This window comes from Maniola jurtina, chromosome Z, assembly GCF_905333055.1.
Source record: "Maniola jurtina chromosome Z, ilManJurt1.1, whole genome shotgun sequence".
NCBI lineage: Eukaryota > Metazoa > Arthropoda > Insecta > Lepidoptera > Nymphalidae > Maniola > Maniola jurtina.
In genome coordinates this window covers 4,224,232-4,238,543 of record NC_060058.1, presented here as the reverse complement: position 1 = coordinate 4,238,543, position 14,312 = coordinate 4,224,232, and the positions used below count along the sequence as shown (strand labels likewise).

General features: G+C 35.2%; 1 protein-coding gene across 2 annotated transcripts in view; it reads right to left on the bottom strand.

Moving 5' to 3' along the window:
* LOC123880605 overlaps positions 1-14,312 on the bottom strand; it is an 83,351-nt gene that overhangs the window by 51,996 nt on the left and 17,043 nt on the right. For both annotated transcript variants that reach the window (XM_045928802.1, XM_045928803.1), the window contains exon 5: positions 3,461-3,617. In XM_045928802.1, coding sequence (XP_045784758.1) covers positions 3,461-3,617 — 157 coding nt within the window. The remainder of the gene's footprint in view (positions 1-3,460; positions 3,618-14,312) is intronic.

Here is a 14,312-nt window from a genome sequence, read left to right as displayed (position 1 = left end):
ACGTTCTATGTAAATCCAGGTACTCACTGGCAGCTTTTTCAGCGAATCATAGGGAGCATGTAATTTGAATAGACCGACTCCGACTTTTTAACAGCGGTTTTGGAAATCGCATAAATAGGGCACTTATCCCACTGCTATTGACTATTTTCTCGGTTAAGTAACGTAAACTCGATTTGTAGTGTAATACAAGTGTAAATTAAAAATATATAACACCCCCGAAAAGTGAAGGTTACAGTAACTAGAAAAGAGCTGATAACTTTCAAACGGCTGAACCGATTTTCTTGGATTATAGCTAAGAACACTCTCGATTAAGCCACCTTTCAAACAAAACAAAAGTAAATTAAAATAGGTTCATTAGTTTAGGAGCTACGATGCCACAGACAGATACACAGATACACACGCCAAACTTATAACAACCTGTACATTCTAACACATATTTATCAGTGAAAAGCACTCTGAAACTGCACGCCAACCAAAACGTAAACAATGGTATTTTAACATTATTAAATTTAAGCTCTTGCATTAATTTTCCTATTAATTTAAAAAATACTTAAATGGACTAAGTACATACATTATAATATGGAATTGCTAAAATTAATTTGCAGTCGAGTTTTATTTTCATTCAAATCAATTTGGTATGCTTCTATTTTATCACTTAAATAATTCCTGAAAATTCCGCTTCATTTCAACCCTGATAACCATAATTAGGTATTATTATAGTTAACAAGTGTTCGCCCGTGGCTTTGCTCGCCGAAATATAAATCCTCTTTATTGGCTGCCTCGTGGGAATTTCAAAATATCCGTCCAAATTCTTTGTCTATATCCGTGTACAATTTCAGCTTCCTAGGTCCAAGAGTTTGTCCAGTGAATAAAGAATTTTATTACTAGCTGATGCCCACGACTTCGTCCGAGCGGATTTAGGTTTTTAAAACTCTTTGATGATTTTGATTTTCTAGGATAAAAATTCATGTCACTATGTCTATATCACCCTGCTCCGTATTTCGTACCTACTAAGTACACACATAGTATTGCTAATATAGTACTTAATATTATTTAAATTGAATATTCCCCTTTGGACGCAAATAAGAAAATTTGGCCAAGGTGGCTCTCAATCCCCGGCAGGAAGAGCTTATTTCCCCTTAAAATACACAAAATAGAAGCCTCTATCAATATATTAAATTTTTTTCAGTGTCTAGTACATGAATACTAGAAAATTATGTACAACATATCATGTATTAGAATTCAAATCAACCTGGATTCTTTTGGTTTCAATAACTTGCTATGTAAAAGTAACCACTTAAAATATAATTTTTAATGTTCTTACGGTAAATCTGCTAACAAGTTTATCCTCGTGTTCTTATTTTTCGGATTAACTAACTAATCTAAAAGATGTTTTGCCAGTTCAATAGCCCAATAAAGTTTTATTGGTGCTTAACGGTATCGTATATGATATAGATTACTTTAATTAATACTTCGATCAATATTTTTACTATAAAGTAAATTGATATTATTTTTAACCGACTTCCAACAAGGAGGTGGTTCTTAGTTCAGCCCATTTTTTTGATGTACCTCCCTATGTTTTTTGGTGTACATCGACTTTTCTGAGATTTCTGGACCGATTTGCAAATTTCTTTTATTACACAGTAGAAGTTTCCGTGGTGGTCCCATAAAAAATTCTGGATCCGACTCCTTAATCCTGATGCTGTAGGGTTACTTCCTGCCTAAGTTATCAAGATTTAGGAAGTGTTCATAGTGAGTAATATTGTGGGTACCAAGCAAGTTCAAAACAAAAACCCGAATTCCTCTTAAAAATAACTCCACAGACTAACGGTTTATATGTTGATCAGATGATAACCTGTATTACATTTTCGACCTTTCATTTGATATGAAACTACATATTCATCAAGTAGAATTTATTAGTTACTAGCTGATGCCCGCAGCTTCGCCCGCGTGGATTGGTCAGATCCCCTGCAGCATCAGGATTGAGGAGTTGGAATCCAAATTTTTTATGAAACAATGTTGCAAAGTTCCTCTATCGATTAAAAAAGAAATGACGCAAATCGGTTCAGAAATCTCGGAGATATCGGCGTACATAGGTAGAAAAACACAACTCCCTTTTTGAAAGTCGGTTAAAAAAGTAGCCTATGTTACACCCTGGTCAATCCTCTACTTGTCTGTGAAAATCCCGTCAAAATCGGTTCAGCCGTTCCAAAGATTAGCCTTTTCAAACAGACAGACAGACAGACAGACAGACAGACAGACAGACAGACAGACAGACAGACAGACAGACAGACAGACAGACAGACAGACAGACAGACAGACAGACAGACAGACAGACAGACAAAAATTTTAAAAACCTGTGATTCAGTGTTGGTATCGTTCAAATAACCACATGAGCTTAATATGAGGTAGTTATTTCGAAATTACAGACAGACACTCCAATTTTATTTATTAGTATAGATTTTTTTAAATTAGCATGTACTTAATTCTCAAGTAGTATTTTTCCTTACTGAACAATTACCTATCGTTTACATTTCAACAAATTGGAAACGTAAAGAGGGACAGAGAGCAGCGGGAAGCGACTTTGTTTTATACTAGTAGTAGTATATAGTGTAGAGTCAATACTACATACTACGTATAGTATTATTATATTATTCTGTGGTAGAGTTGACATTCCGTGCAAAACTCGGTCATAATTCAGTAGTAATGGACTGACGGTATTTACTAAATAGCGGACGAAACAAGAGATGCAAAAGACAATGCCGGTATGATGCACGACAGATTTTGAATAACGGTTTTCTAACCTAGATACAAAATCTGTTAATTTGTATACTGTCTGACCTTTGACATTTTAAAACAGTAGGTTCTTACGCGTATAGTTCCTTTATCTAAGCTTACGCTTGAACGATTTCTACAACTAATTCTATTCAAAATCAATGATGCTTGCCATCTGTGTCAGCTCCATCTCAAGCTGGAGCCAATAATTATGTTATTAAGTGCCAATAGTAATAATTTAAGCATAAGCTTAATGTGAAATTGTATCTGTCTGTTCGTTTCTTCATCGGTCCCAATCAATTTTTATCAAAATCACACCAGTCGTTGACTGATATGAACTAGTTCAACAAGTGCTAATTAAAAATTTATATCACCCCCGACAAGTGAATGTTACAGTAACTAGAAAAGAGGTGACAACTTTTAAACAGCTGGACCGATTTTCTTGGATTATAGCTAAGAACACTCTCGATCAAGTCACCTTTCAAACAAAAAAAAACTAAATTAAAATCGGTTCATTAGTTAAGGAGCTACGATGCCACAGACAGATACACAGATACACACGTCAAACTTATAACGCCCCTCTTCTTGGGTCGGGGGTTAAAAATGCCTTTCCCGCCGAAGATCACGGACACTCGCAGGTAGTATAGTGGGCGGAAAGTCAGTAGCTAATTGAAAGAATACTTACATGAAAAGTCAAAGTATTCGTTAATGTTCTTCAGATTGGTGGCCCAGAGCATATAGACGAACGCCTCTTCGGGGACCCGCGCCACTTGGAATCCTCTGAGCTGAGGCACTCCATGGCGGCTGAAGCCCGCCAAGAGATTCGCTAGCTCGACATGCGTCTGAAAATGTGTTCCGTTTTAAGAGGGATCTCTCTGTCACTCGCTCCATACAAACGTAGTTCGTCTCTCATTGGAATACTAACCAATCATACTCAATGGAATTTTGTAGAAACGTTCCGGGAACTAATATCTATGCCTGTGGTTTTCCAGATTTCCGTTAAAATATTCGGTTTCAAAGTTACGCGGTCTTAAAAATTCGTATACAAATCTTTGAGCCCCTGTAATTTAAAAAAAAATCTAAAACACCACAGGCACAGATATCTAGAATATGTTTGCAAAATTTCATGGACTTTGGTTGCTTAATATTCAAATGAAATTAAAACTACGATTGTATGGAGCGAGTGACGGAGAGAGCCCTGTTAATACAGGTCTAAAATTTGATGATTAAAGGCTGTCATTGTCGGTGGGTAGTCGCTATTCTTGTTTTTCGAAAACATATTTTTATAAACAGCTTTTATCAAAGCTCTTCTGAATTACAGAGGCAGAAGAAATTCTAATTTTAAAATTTGATATGTAGAACTGGAATGCAGTTAAATTATTACTAAGCATTGAAATTATTCGTGTACGAATTGATGTTATAATTATTATTAGAGTGCAAATTGCATATGTAAAATCTAGGTGGGTAAAAAGTATTCATTTTATGAATAGATTTCATGGAATTAATTTAGATGAGAACGAATAGAGTTATGAAAGAGTCTTTCATGTTCAAATTACATCGGGAAAACTAATATCTGTTCAAACTTGAAATGAGATAGCATTAATATTATACAAGCTGCTTGTGCTGATTCACTGACTCACTCACTCACTGACTCATTGATCACCTCTTCTGTATGATTTTTTTTAACTGGCGGTTTCTTATAAAGAACAAAAATTATTAAAAGAACAATAATTGAGGATATCGGAGATGGGTGAAAAACACGATCAGGGTATTGAAGGATGGGGGAGGAGCCTCAAAAATGGCGGACATCTCACTAAGTATAAAAAATCAAAGAGTGGTCTCTGAGCAAAAGATGATCAGGACCTGAATATGGAGAGAGATGATAATCGAGGGTTCGGAAGATGGATGAGGAGCACGGCCAGGGTATTAAAGATAGGGGGGGTTGCTCAAACAAAAAATACTCGAAACCTCATCCAGTTGGCAGTGAGCTGAAAAAAATATTTAAAATGGCAGATTCAAGATGGCGGAATCTATTGTTCTATATAAAACATATGACCAAACTATTAAAAATATCTAATTTAGACAAGGTCAGTATTTTGAAAAGCCAATACTGCTTCCGGACCACATTTATAATGGTGGTCGCGCACCCACGTGCCCTTCTTGTTCCGAATAAAAGAACTTTTTTTAATACTCAAGGGATAGAGAGAGAAATGAAACTACCTAATCACCGAATGGATTGTGTTCAGCTTTTTATTTACTAAGTAAATAGCAAAACAAATAGCAAGGAAACGTTAACACTGATTGGGTAACTAAATCCCATATAGATGTATTCATCCATAAAAGTTACTTAGTTGTTTTTTTTTTTTTTAAAAAAAAGGAACGCTAACAATAAGCTTCCACTGTTCACGATAGTGCTTTTTGAATCAAATCTCCACGCAGCGGTAAACCTATCTAGCAATGTTCCAATATTTTGTAGGGATTTTGAAACGGGTGTTTCATGAAAAACATAACTAACAGCAGATTCAAATAAACTCGCTTTTTTAACTCTAATAAAAAGTTGACCCGGTCCTCTAACGAACGAATTTTGTACTACCTACCTACATCTTTGTACGTTGCTATAAATACATATACACAAAATGAGCTGTTCCACGGTATAACAGTTTCTTATATAATTAAGAGGGCTCTCTCCGTCACTCGTTTCATACAATCGTAGTTCCAATTTCATTGCAAATGAAATTTTGCAGACATATTCTAGAAACTAATATCTATGTCTGTGGTTTTCCAGATTTCTGTTAAAATATTCGGTTTCAAAGTTACGCGGTCTTAAAAAATTTCATACAAATCTTTGAGCCCCTGTAATTTTTAGAAAAATCTAAAACACCACAGACACAGATATCAGTTTCTAGAATATGTCTGCAAAATTTCATGGACTTTGGTTGCTTAATATTCAAATGAAATTGGAACTACGATTGCATGAAGCGAGTGACGGAGAGAGCCGTGTTAATATTATAACGTACCTATACCATGCCGTGGATCTCCACGGGTCACCTATATTCGAAGTGATGTTTGCTCTACTATCGAACTGAATAATAATGATGAGTTGCAGGCGCTGAAGAGTAGGTCATTGAAGTACCTATGCATTTTATGCCGTTCTTTTTATTTTTTATTTACAAAAAAAAGTTCACGATTTTTAATGCATTCGATAAAATTCGTTTGAATTTTACCAAAAGCAGTGCCATCGAGTATCCAATACTAAATTATTTTTTTTTATCTTGTATATAGTCATATAATTGAAAAAGAAACATGGTCTACCTACTAGGTCTATTAGGAATTATGATTTGTATGATGACCTAATAAGTATGTACCAGACACCAGTTCCAAGTTTTAAAATAATACTTATCTTTTATATTATAGAAAAAGTTATCACACTAATATTATAAAGGAGAAAGTTTGTGTGTGTGTGTGTGTGTGTGTGTGTGTTTGTTTGTTACTCCTTCACGCAAAAACTTCTGGACGGATTGGGCTGAAATTTAGAATGGAGATAGATTATACCCTGGATTAGCACGTAGGCTACTTTTTATCCCGGAAAATCAAAGAGTTCCCACAGGAATTTTAAAAAACCTACATCCACGCGAACGAAGTCGTGGGTATCAGCTAGTCCTATATAAATGCATAGCATTATTCTACGCTTATATTCTGCCTAAGCAATCGCAGCCATCCACGAATATAAAATGGCTTTAGGGTTACAATCTTAGTTTCGTGTGAACATACAGTATCCATATATTTTATTACTACCTTTATGGCTGCTAATATAGGGGCACTGCTGATAGCGTCCAAACGTTACCATAGACTTATCAAGTGTAGGCGCACATTTGTATGTGTAAGCTGATTTTTATTTAGAATTTTCTGAACGTTTCTTTTTATTTATTGAAATAAATTAATCATAGTTTGTTCTATATTATTGCCAAATTATATTACTTTATGATCTGATATAATACTAGGTGATCCACCCGGCTTCGCTCGTGACCTCAAAAGGAAAAAGAAACCCTTATAGGATCACTTTGCTGCCTGTAAGTCTGTCTGATTGTTTGTCTGTCTGTCTGTCCGTCTGTACTTCGGTCGTGTCTGTCAAGAAAACCTATAGGGTACTTCCCGTTGATCTAGAATAATGAAATTGGTAGGTAAGCAGGTCTTACAGCACAAGTAGGACACAAGGAAAAAAATCCTGAATTTGTGGTTACGTCACCTAAAAGAACTAAAATGTTTTCACGAAAAAAATAATTTACTAAATCACATACCTATAGATGGCGCTGCTGTCATTAATTTGCAGTGTTGCACATACAAATGTTAATATATCTTGTACGATAGTATGGAACCCTTCGTTTGCGAGACCGAATCGCACTTGACTAGTTATTTATTGTAATGAAGCCAAATATCAGGTACCAAAAGCCTAAAGGTATAAAGGCATAAAGGCCAAGAAAAGGTCAGTCCTGGATAGCGCTCAAAAGGTTAATGTCTTATGAATGAAGAGGGCTTAAAACCAGCCGAGTTCTATTGTGCAAGACTTGTTTACATATTATATTAATCTGCAGTATTATAAAAAGCCGGCCAAATGCGAGTCAGACTCGCGCACCAAGGGTTCCGTACTCGGGTATTTTTTCTGACATTTTGCACGATAAATCAAAAACTGTTATGCATAAAATAAATAAATCATATAATATCCCAATATACTTACAACTAGCTGATGTCCTCAACTTTGTTCGCTTGGTTTTATGTTTTTAAAATCACGTGGGAACTCTTTGATTTTCCGGGTTAAGAGGGGTTTTCTTGACAGACACGACAGACGGACAGACGGATAGACGGACAGACTGACAGACGAAAAGAAAAAAGGATTTTTTTCTTTTTGACGTACGGAACCGAAAAATGTGTACTGGTCTAAGTATCATATTTTAAAAATAAAAATGGCTTAGTTATCTATTGATTTTATTGCTTGATTTGGATAATCATGATATTCAGCGATCCATTGCGTCACCAGCTCACTACTGAGCACGGATCTCCCACCAGAATAAGAAGGCTTTGGATCCGCATATTTAACACACCTTTGAGAATATTATGGCAAACTTTCAGGTATGCAGTTTTCCTCACGCGATGTTTTCCTTCACTGCTAAATCAAGTTCATGCACCACTTACTTGCTGAAAAGTTAGGGATGCGTACTCAAAATTGAACCCAGGACTCCCGACTAGGCGGCTGAGGTTTTAACCACTACTCTATCACCACATTTGCATTACTGTAATTTGTGTGAAATTGTCAGCAGATAGGTACCTAGTTTAGGAAATTTAAACAAACAGTCTGGTACATTGGAATAAATCATGGAATGTTGGATTTTGGCATGAACTTTGATATTGTGGTTCTCATAGATTACCGGGAAAAATGTAACAGTTCCCATCGATTCGATACGCGGAATCAAAATTCACCACAAATGGTTTTTGTGAATATCGTGGTCTCTCTTGCAGTAAAAAATTTTTGATTGGAAAAATGTAACAAAGGCTTTTAGTCAAAACTAGTTTTTCTAGTTAAAACTAATAATAATTGTAGTAAAGGTTTTCAGTTAGAATTTGTTTTTACCGGATTATTCCGGATTAAACTGAAAAAAGGTTTTTACTGTGATATACAATGAAAGAAAAATGATGTATGGTTACTACGAAATATAAATAATATAGAAACGTTTACAGCATCATTAATAAGAATGCTATAAGTCTGTTTGAATCCTAAGCCTTATTTTTGGAAGACTGTATAGTTGTTATTTTCTTTTTCTTTTTGTTCGATTTATAATATTATGCTAGGTTAAGAATTGCTTGTTTTGATTTCATGTACTTAGATTATAATGGGGCTGACATGTACTTAGAAAAGTTTCTAAATAAACAAAGAAAAATCCCCGGTTAATTGGCTCAATTGAATGACCTGTAAAATAACTTTTCTCAAGGAATCCATCGAATCACATGTCACTCAGTCCATAATTCAAAACGAGGAAGACATACCTACATTATAGAATTAAGGCAACGTAGGAACCCTAAGTCTGGACGTATTTTTTTTAGTTTTGAACATATTTTTACATATTATATAGTTGAAGCTAACTTAAAGCTTAGGTAGTTGGTTTTGATAAACATAGAAAGTAATATAATATAAGAAAACAATCACAGAACATAAGAGCGACCTAAGAGATTGCATTTTTTTTTTTAATTTTCTGGAACAAAGCTTAGTAAAGGCAAAGAGGAAAAGAGCATTTGGGTTCAGAATAACGTCAAATATTTGTATAAGTATGTTGTAGTAGAAATTATTTCCAAACAAAAACAAAAAACTAATCTCATCATGGAATATAAGAGCAAGTGATTTTTTTTAGGTTTACACGCTACAACGTCAAACTTGCTAGATATTTACTTTATTCAGACTCAAATACAATTCCAACTTTGACTTTCAATACAGCGCGCTTATAGGTACTTATTGAACATATTTGGAGAATTGGGATTTGTCATGGTTTGGACTTTGGAGGCTACCCTATACTGAACCCTGGGGCAGCAATAGATAGTGTTAATGAAATAACCATGTCACTCCACAAATTTTAGTGCCCTAGGTCGTCGCCTAATTCACCGATATGGACGGACCCAAAAGGTACAAACGGGTCGAGATGGTAATCGGGTATGAGGCTAAGGGACGCCCCGCACACCCGCACGTGACCGCGCTATCCCGTACGGGGTTAGCGGGCGTCCCCAGCTCGATTGCCATCTTGACCTGTCGCGTACTATACCTAAAACAGTCAGCAGAAATTGAAAACAGATATAGTGCACACATTTTGAGAACTACTCGCCATATTTGTTTTTTATTAAAATCAGGGTGTGCTATACCTTTAACATGATAGTTGATACAAAGAGTAAATATAGTGAGTGAGTTCTCAAAATTAATGCATTTATACTTATATTTATTGTTAGACAATTCACGTTAACATGCATAAACACATAGGTAACACAAGTAAAGCAACTTGACATCGAACTACATCAAGGTAATTATAAGAACAAGATATCCTTCCATACTGTAATAGTTTCCTGTCTTATAATTTCTACTAATGGTAATCGATTAGAATATTTTGCAGCCAAATTTGAGAATTCCTCCCTTTACAAGTGGTGCTATTTGCCTGTGCACATATTTTACATTTGACCAGACAAGTACAGTAAGTTTAATTAACTAATCTAGCTTATATGGCATCAGTGCTACTAATACTTATGTGGTACTAAATTGCATTTAAATACAACGGCAAAACCCCAGTGACGGTATATTATTCAAGACTTTTTCTTTGCAAGTAATACAAAATATTCCAGGAAATCAAACGAGCCCATCAATTAAGTATGCGGTTGCTATAGGCGGTGAGTAACATTATAGGTTGTCATTATAGATTTTTTAACGATGCAGCACAAAATTGCTAGGTACTCTACGTAACGATAAAGCAATGCTTCTTAGTGCTGGCTATGGTTTGTGAGAACGGTTGTCGAGAAATATTTTACTCATTACGGAAAGGTATTTTCATTATTGCGTAAAAAAATGTACGAAGGCAAAATTAAAATTTAACAGACATTCACGATACGGCCATGCTTCGGAAATACTACGAATAGAAGAAGTAGGTAGAACGGTAATCGCAAAAGGAGAGACGACTCGCAGAAGCAAAAGGTGTATGGGACTCCTTTTCCAATACAAAAAATCCGACTGACACACGTAGCAATTAAAAAAATTAAAAAATTAAAACGCCTTGCCAAAAATAAACTAAACTTCTTTCTTTTTCTCTTTATTGTTACAACTTTCTGGTACAAATAAATAAATAAATAAAGATTAAAAAAAAAAAAAAACATTTGAAAATGACGCCATATTACAGCCACCAAATTGAATTAAAAAAAAAAATAGTCAGTGTCACTCGGGATAACGTAAGGATTCTAACGATACTCCATCCATATACATCCAAATTTTTCAGGAATTTAGAGGCGGAATAAAGAAACTCACCTCCATACATAAATACATGAACTCTGAACACATTACCCTCTTTTTTGGGCAGTCGTGTAAAAAACGGTGATCGATTCGCAAGTTGATGCCGTCAACAGAGGTCACATAATTATGGAAAAATGCATCCATGCAGGCTTGCGAATTGTCTCTCGAAATGCGATGACCATTGATTGATAGAATTTATAGATACACCAATACGTTGAAGTCATGCATTGACTTACATCGCCGCGGCTGCCAAGTGGCGAGAGAGAAGCGCGCTTGCTTGGACTCTCACTTCGAGCACGTTCACGTCTTAGGGATTTCATATTGGTCGTTTTATTACCGCTTAGAAAAGCAGGTACGCTACTTATTTAGCATCGTCTAGACCTGCCCAAAGAAATAACTTTGTAAATACTAAATAATATGAATTGTGAATTCATTTTCGTCTAATGTTAGGATATTTATTAGATCGCGACAGGTCGAGATGGCAATTTTCTAGTGAGGTGACATCACATACTAAGTACCTAATCGATTTCGAAATTATTGTTGGAAGCAACAAAATGAGAGTAGGTAAATATCATCACAATCAAAATCAAATAAACTTAGACATAGCTACAAACACTTGTTTTGAATTTCGAAAGTGATTTTAATTGTTCATGTGGTCCTACTGATTTTGAACCGGATTTTATTCTGGACTTATGACTTCTGCTCGATATTATGCCAGTGTAAAACAACCCTATCCAGTGTTTTTGTAACAATTATTTTTCCCTTCAATATTAGAATATTCTAATACTTTTCAGGCTAGTACACGTGTTTGAGAATGGATTATAGATTATTTTATTTTCACACGCGACGAACAGGCAACTGAAGTAATATTTCTGAATAAATAAACCTACAAGCAACGACGAAATCGATAAACGCGATCGATACGGACTGCACAGGTCACAACATTAAAACTATGAAACTACTATTATTATTCTTTACGAGAAAATCTGTAATGAGCCATATTTATCTATGTAATTAGCATTTAAGACTTATTATTATTACCTACTTCGCTGTAGATTTTCCTTCTATAAAAAAAATTTGAAAATTAAAAAAAAAATAAAGCGTGGGTGTGCGGGGCATCCCCCCTGCACAACTCACCTCATACGCCGATTGCCATGTCGATCTGTCGCGAACAATAGCATGTGCAATATTCAACCGAACTTAAAATTCGTATCTTGATTTCCATAGCAAGTTCAATGTAAAGGTTGTAAATATTATCTACGAGTAGATAAATCAGTTTGGTGAGGTCATAACGTAAACACGGCGGCAGTGTCGGGCTTGGCCTTTCTTTGAATGCAACAAACGATCCAGTGGTAGTGATGAATAGCTGGAACGCCTATAGCTAGCGACTCACTTGTAGGTACCAATCAAAATATGCCTTTTGTTAAAAGGTGGACTTTGTCATAGTATACAAAACCAACAGTACAAAGATGTTTTTTTTACCCGACTATATTACTTACTAATCTTTAAGTTTCCAAATCGAAGTAGATACGTATTTAGTGATAATCGTATATAAAATAAAATTAATAAAGTAAATGTTTGAATTTTTCATTACAACACATTTTACATCAATTTTTTTTTTGAATTCATAAAAGTGAAGCGTGTGAATTTTATACACACGCAATAGCACAATAATTATTTGCTTTTATGAGAGTCCCTATCATCAAAGTTTAAGTGACTCTTTCTCGTAAAACGTAACATAATTACTAGGTAGTCACTTCAACTAAAAAAAGTCCAAACGCTTCGTAAGAAATAAAATCTGGCGATCTTAAATACGAGCTTACTTAAAACGGTCAAGAAACTCTACTCTACGTCCCAATTATGGCTCCGATTTTATGTAAAAATGTAATAAGCTGAACTTTTTAGGGTTCCGTACCTCAAAAGGAAAAACGGAACCCATATAGGATCACTTTGTTGTCTGTCTGTCTGTCTGTCTGTCCGTCCGTCCGTCCGTCCGTCGTGTCTGCCAAGAAACCTATAGGGTACTTCCCGTTGACCTAGAATCATGAAATTTGGTAGGTAGGTCTTATAGCACAAGTACAGGAATAAATCCGAAAACCGCGAATTTGTGGTTACATCATTAAAAAAAAATTAAAATGTGTTTCAATTTTCAAAATAAGATAACTGTACCAAGTGGGGTATCATATGAAAGGGTTTTTCCTGTACATTCTAAAACAGATATTTATTTATTTTTATGTAAGTATAATAGTTTTTGATTTATTGTGAAAAATGTTGGAAAAAATACCCGAGTACGGAACCCTCAGTGCGCGAGTCTTGATGTACTTTATGGTAAACTTCCTGTAAAGAGATGTATGACTGGGTGTAAATATTACAATTATTACTGAGAGTGAACTAGAGTAAGGAAGTTCTCGGTTTGATTCTGAATCGACGATCTAGGGTGACGTGAAATCAAGTTCAAAACAATATCTGTCAGTCTGTCTGTCTGTGCAGTGTGCACACTTCATGCTGAAACTACTGAATGCATTTGAAGTGAAAACTACTTGGCATACCTAAGCTAATATACTCCGGGTTACCGGTCCATAACTTAAAGGATAGTTTTTATTCCGAAAAACAATTATCGTTCGGGTTGTCAGCTGGAGCGTTTGTTGATGTTATCTGTCAAAGGTTCCATAAGCTTAAGTCAAATCTAATCTAATTTTGAAAGTTATTTTCTACAAAGGCTGTACCTACTTTAAGGTGTACCTCATTGAAATTTGGTGAAGATCTGATGAATATTTCGGAGCAGGAAAGAGAAAATTACAAAGATTGTACCTAGCATCAGCTAGGTTTCATGTTTTATCATCATCGCGTGCCTTCTTCGAAACGAAGTTTGGCGATCATCATCCGAAAAGCTTCTCTATTAAAAGCCGCCTCTTTCAACTTCGGGTAACTAAGCCCTGTCCACCCCCTTATACCGTCCAACCGTTTCATGTTTTAGTGAAGATATAATGACTAGTTTTTGGGTTGCAGGGTGGAACTCCTCAACAAGTATGAATGAGGATTCCTGAACGCAATGATCACGTTAAAAGTTGTTAATTTATAATTTCAATAAGTTTCTTCTTTTTTTTAATTATTACTCTATCTAATCCTAATATAAAGCCGCGGCATTGTTTGCAAAGAAGTATTTCTTCTCAAGGGTAAAAAAACTTTTTATAAGAAAGCCTTGATGTTTCGTGAGGCATGCTTGAAGCATTGAACGTCTTTGTATTTAATTAAAATATAAATTTTAAATAGTTTAGGTCCGTAAAACAAACAAAATGCCTATGTTTTACACAAAATATTTTAAAATCTTGTTTTAAAGTTAATAGTCTTACTTATACTTTTTTCTTATATTGTCTGAGGTGTGCCCAACTTACGTTAGTAAGTGTAAGTTTTATTCCCGTAAGCTTACGTAACTAATTGAAATCAAAACTATTGTGAATCACACTAATATTATAAAGCCGAAAGTTTGTATGTGTGTGTGTGT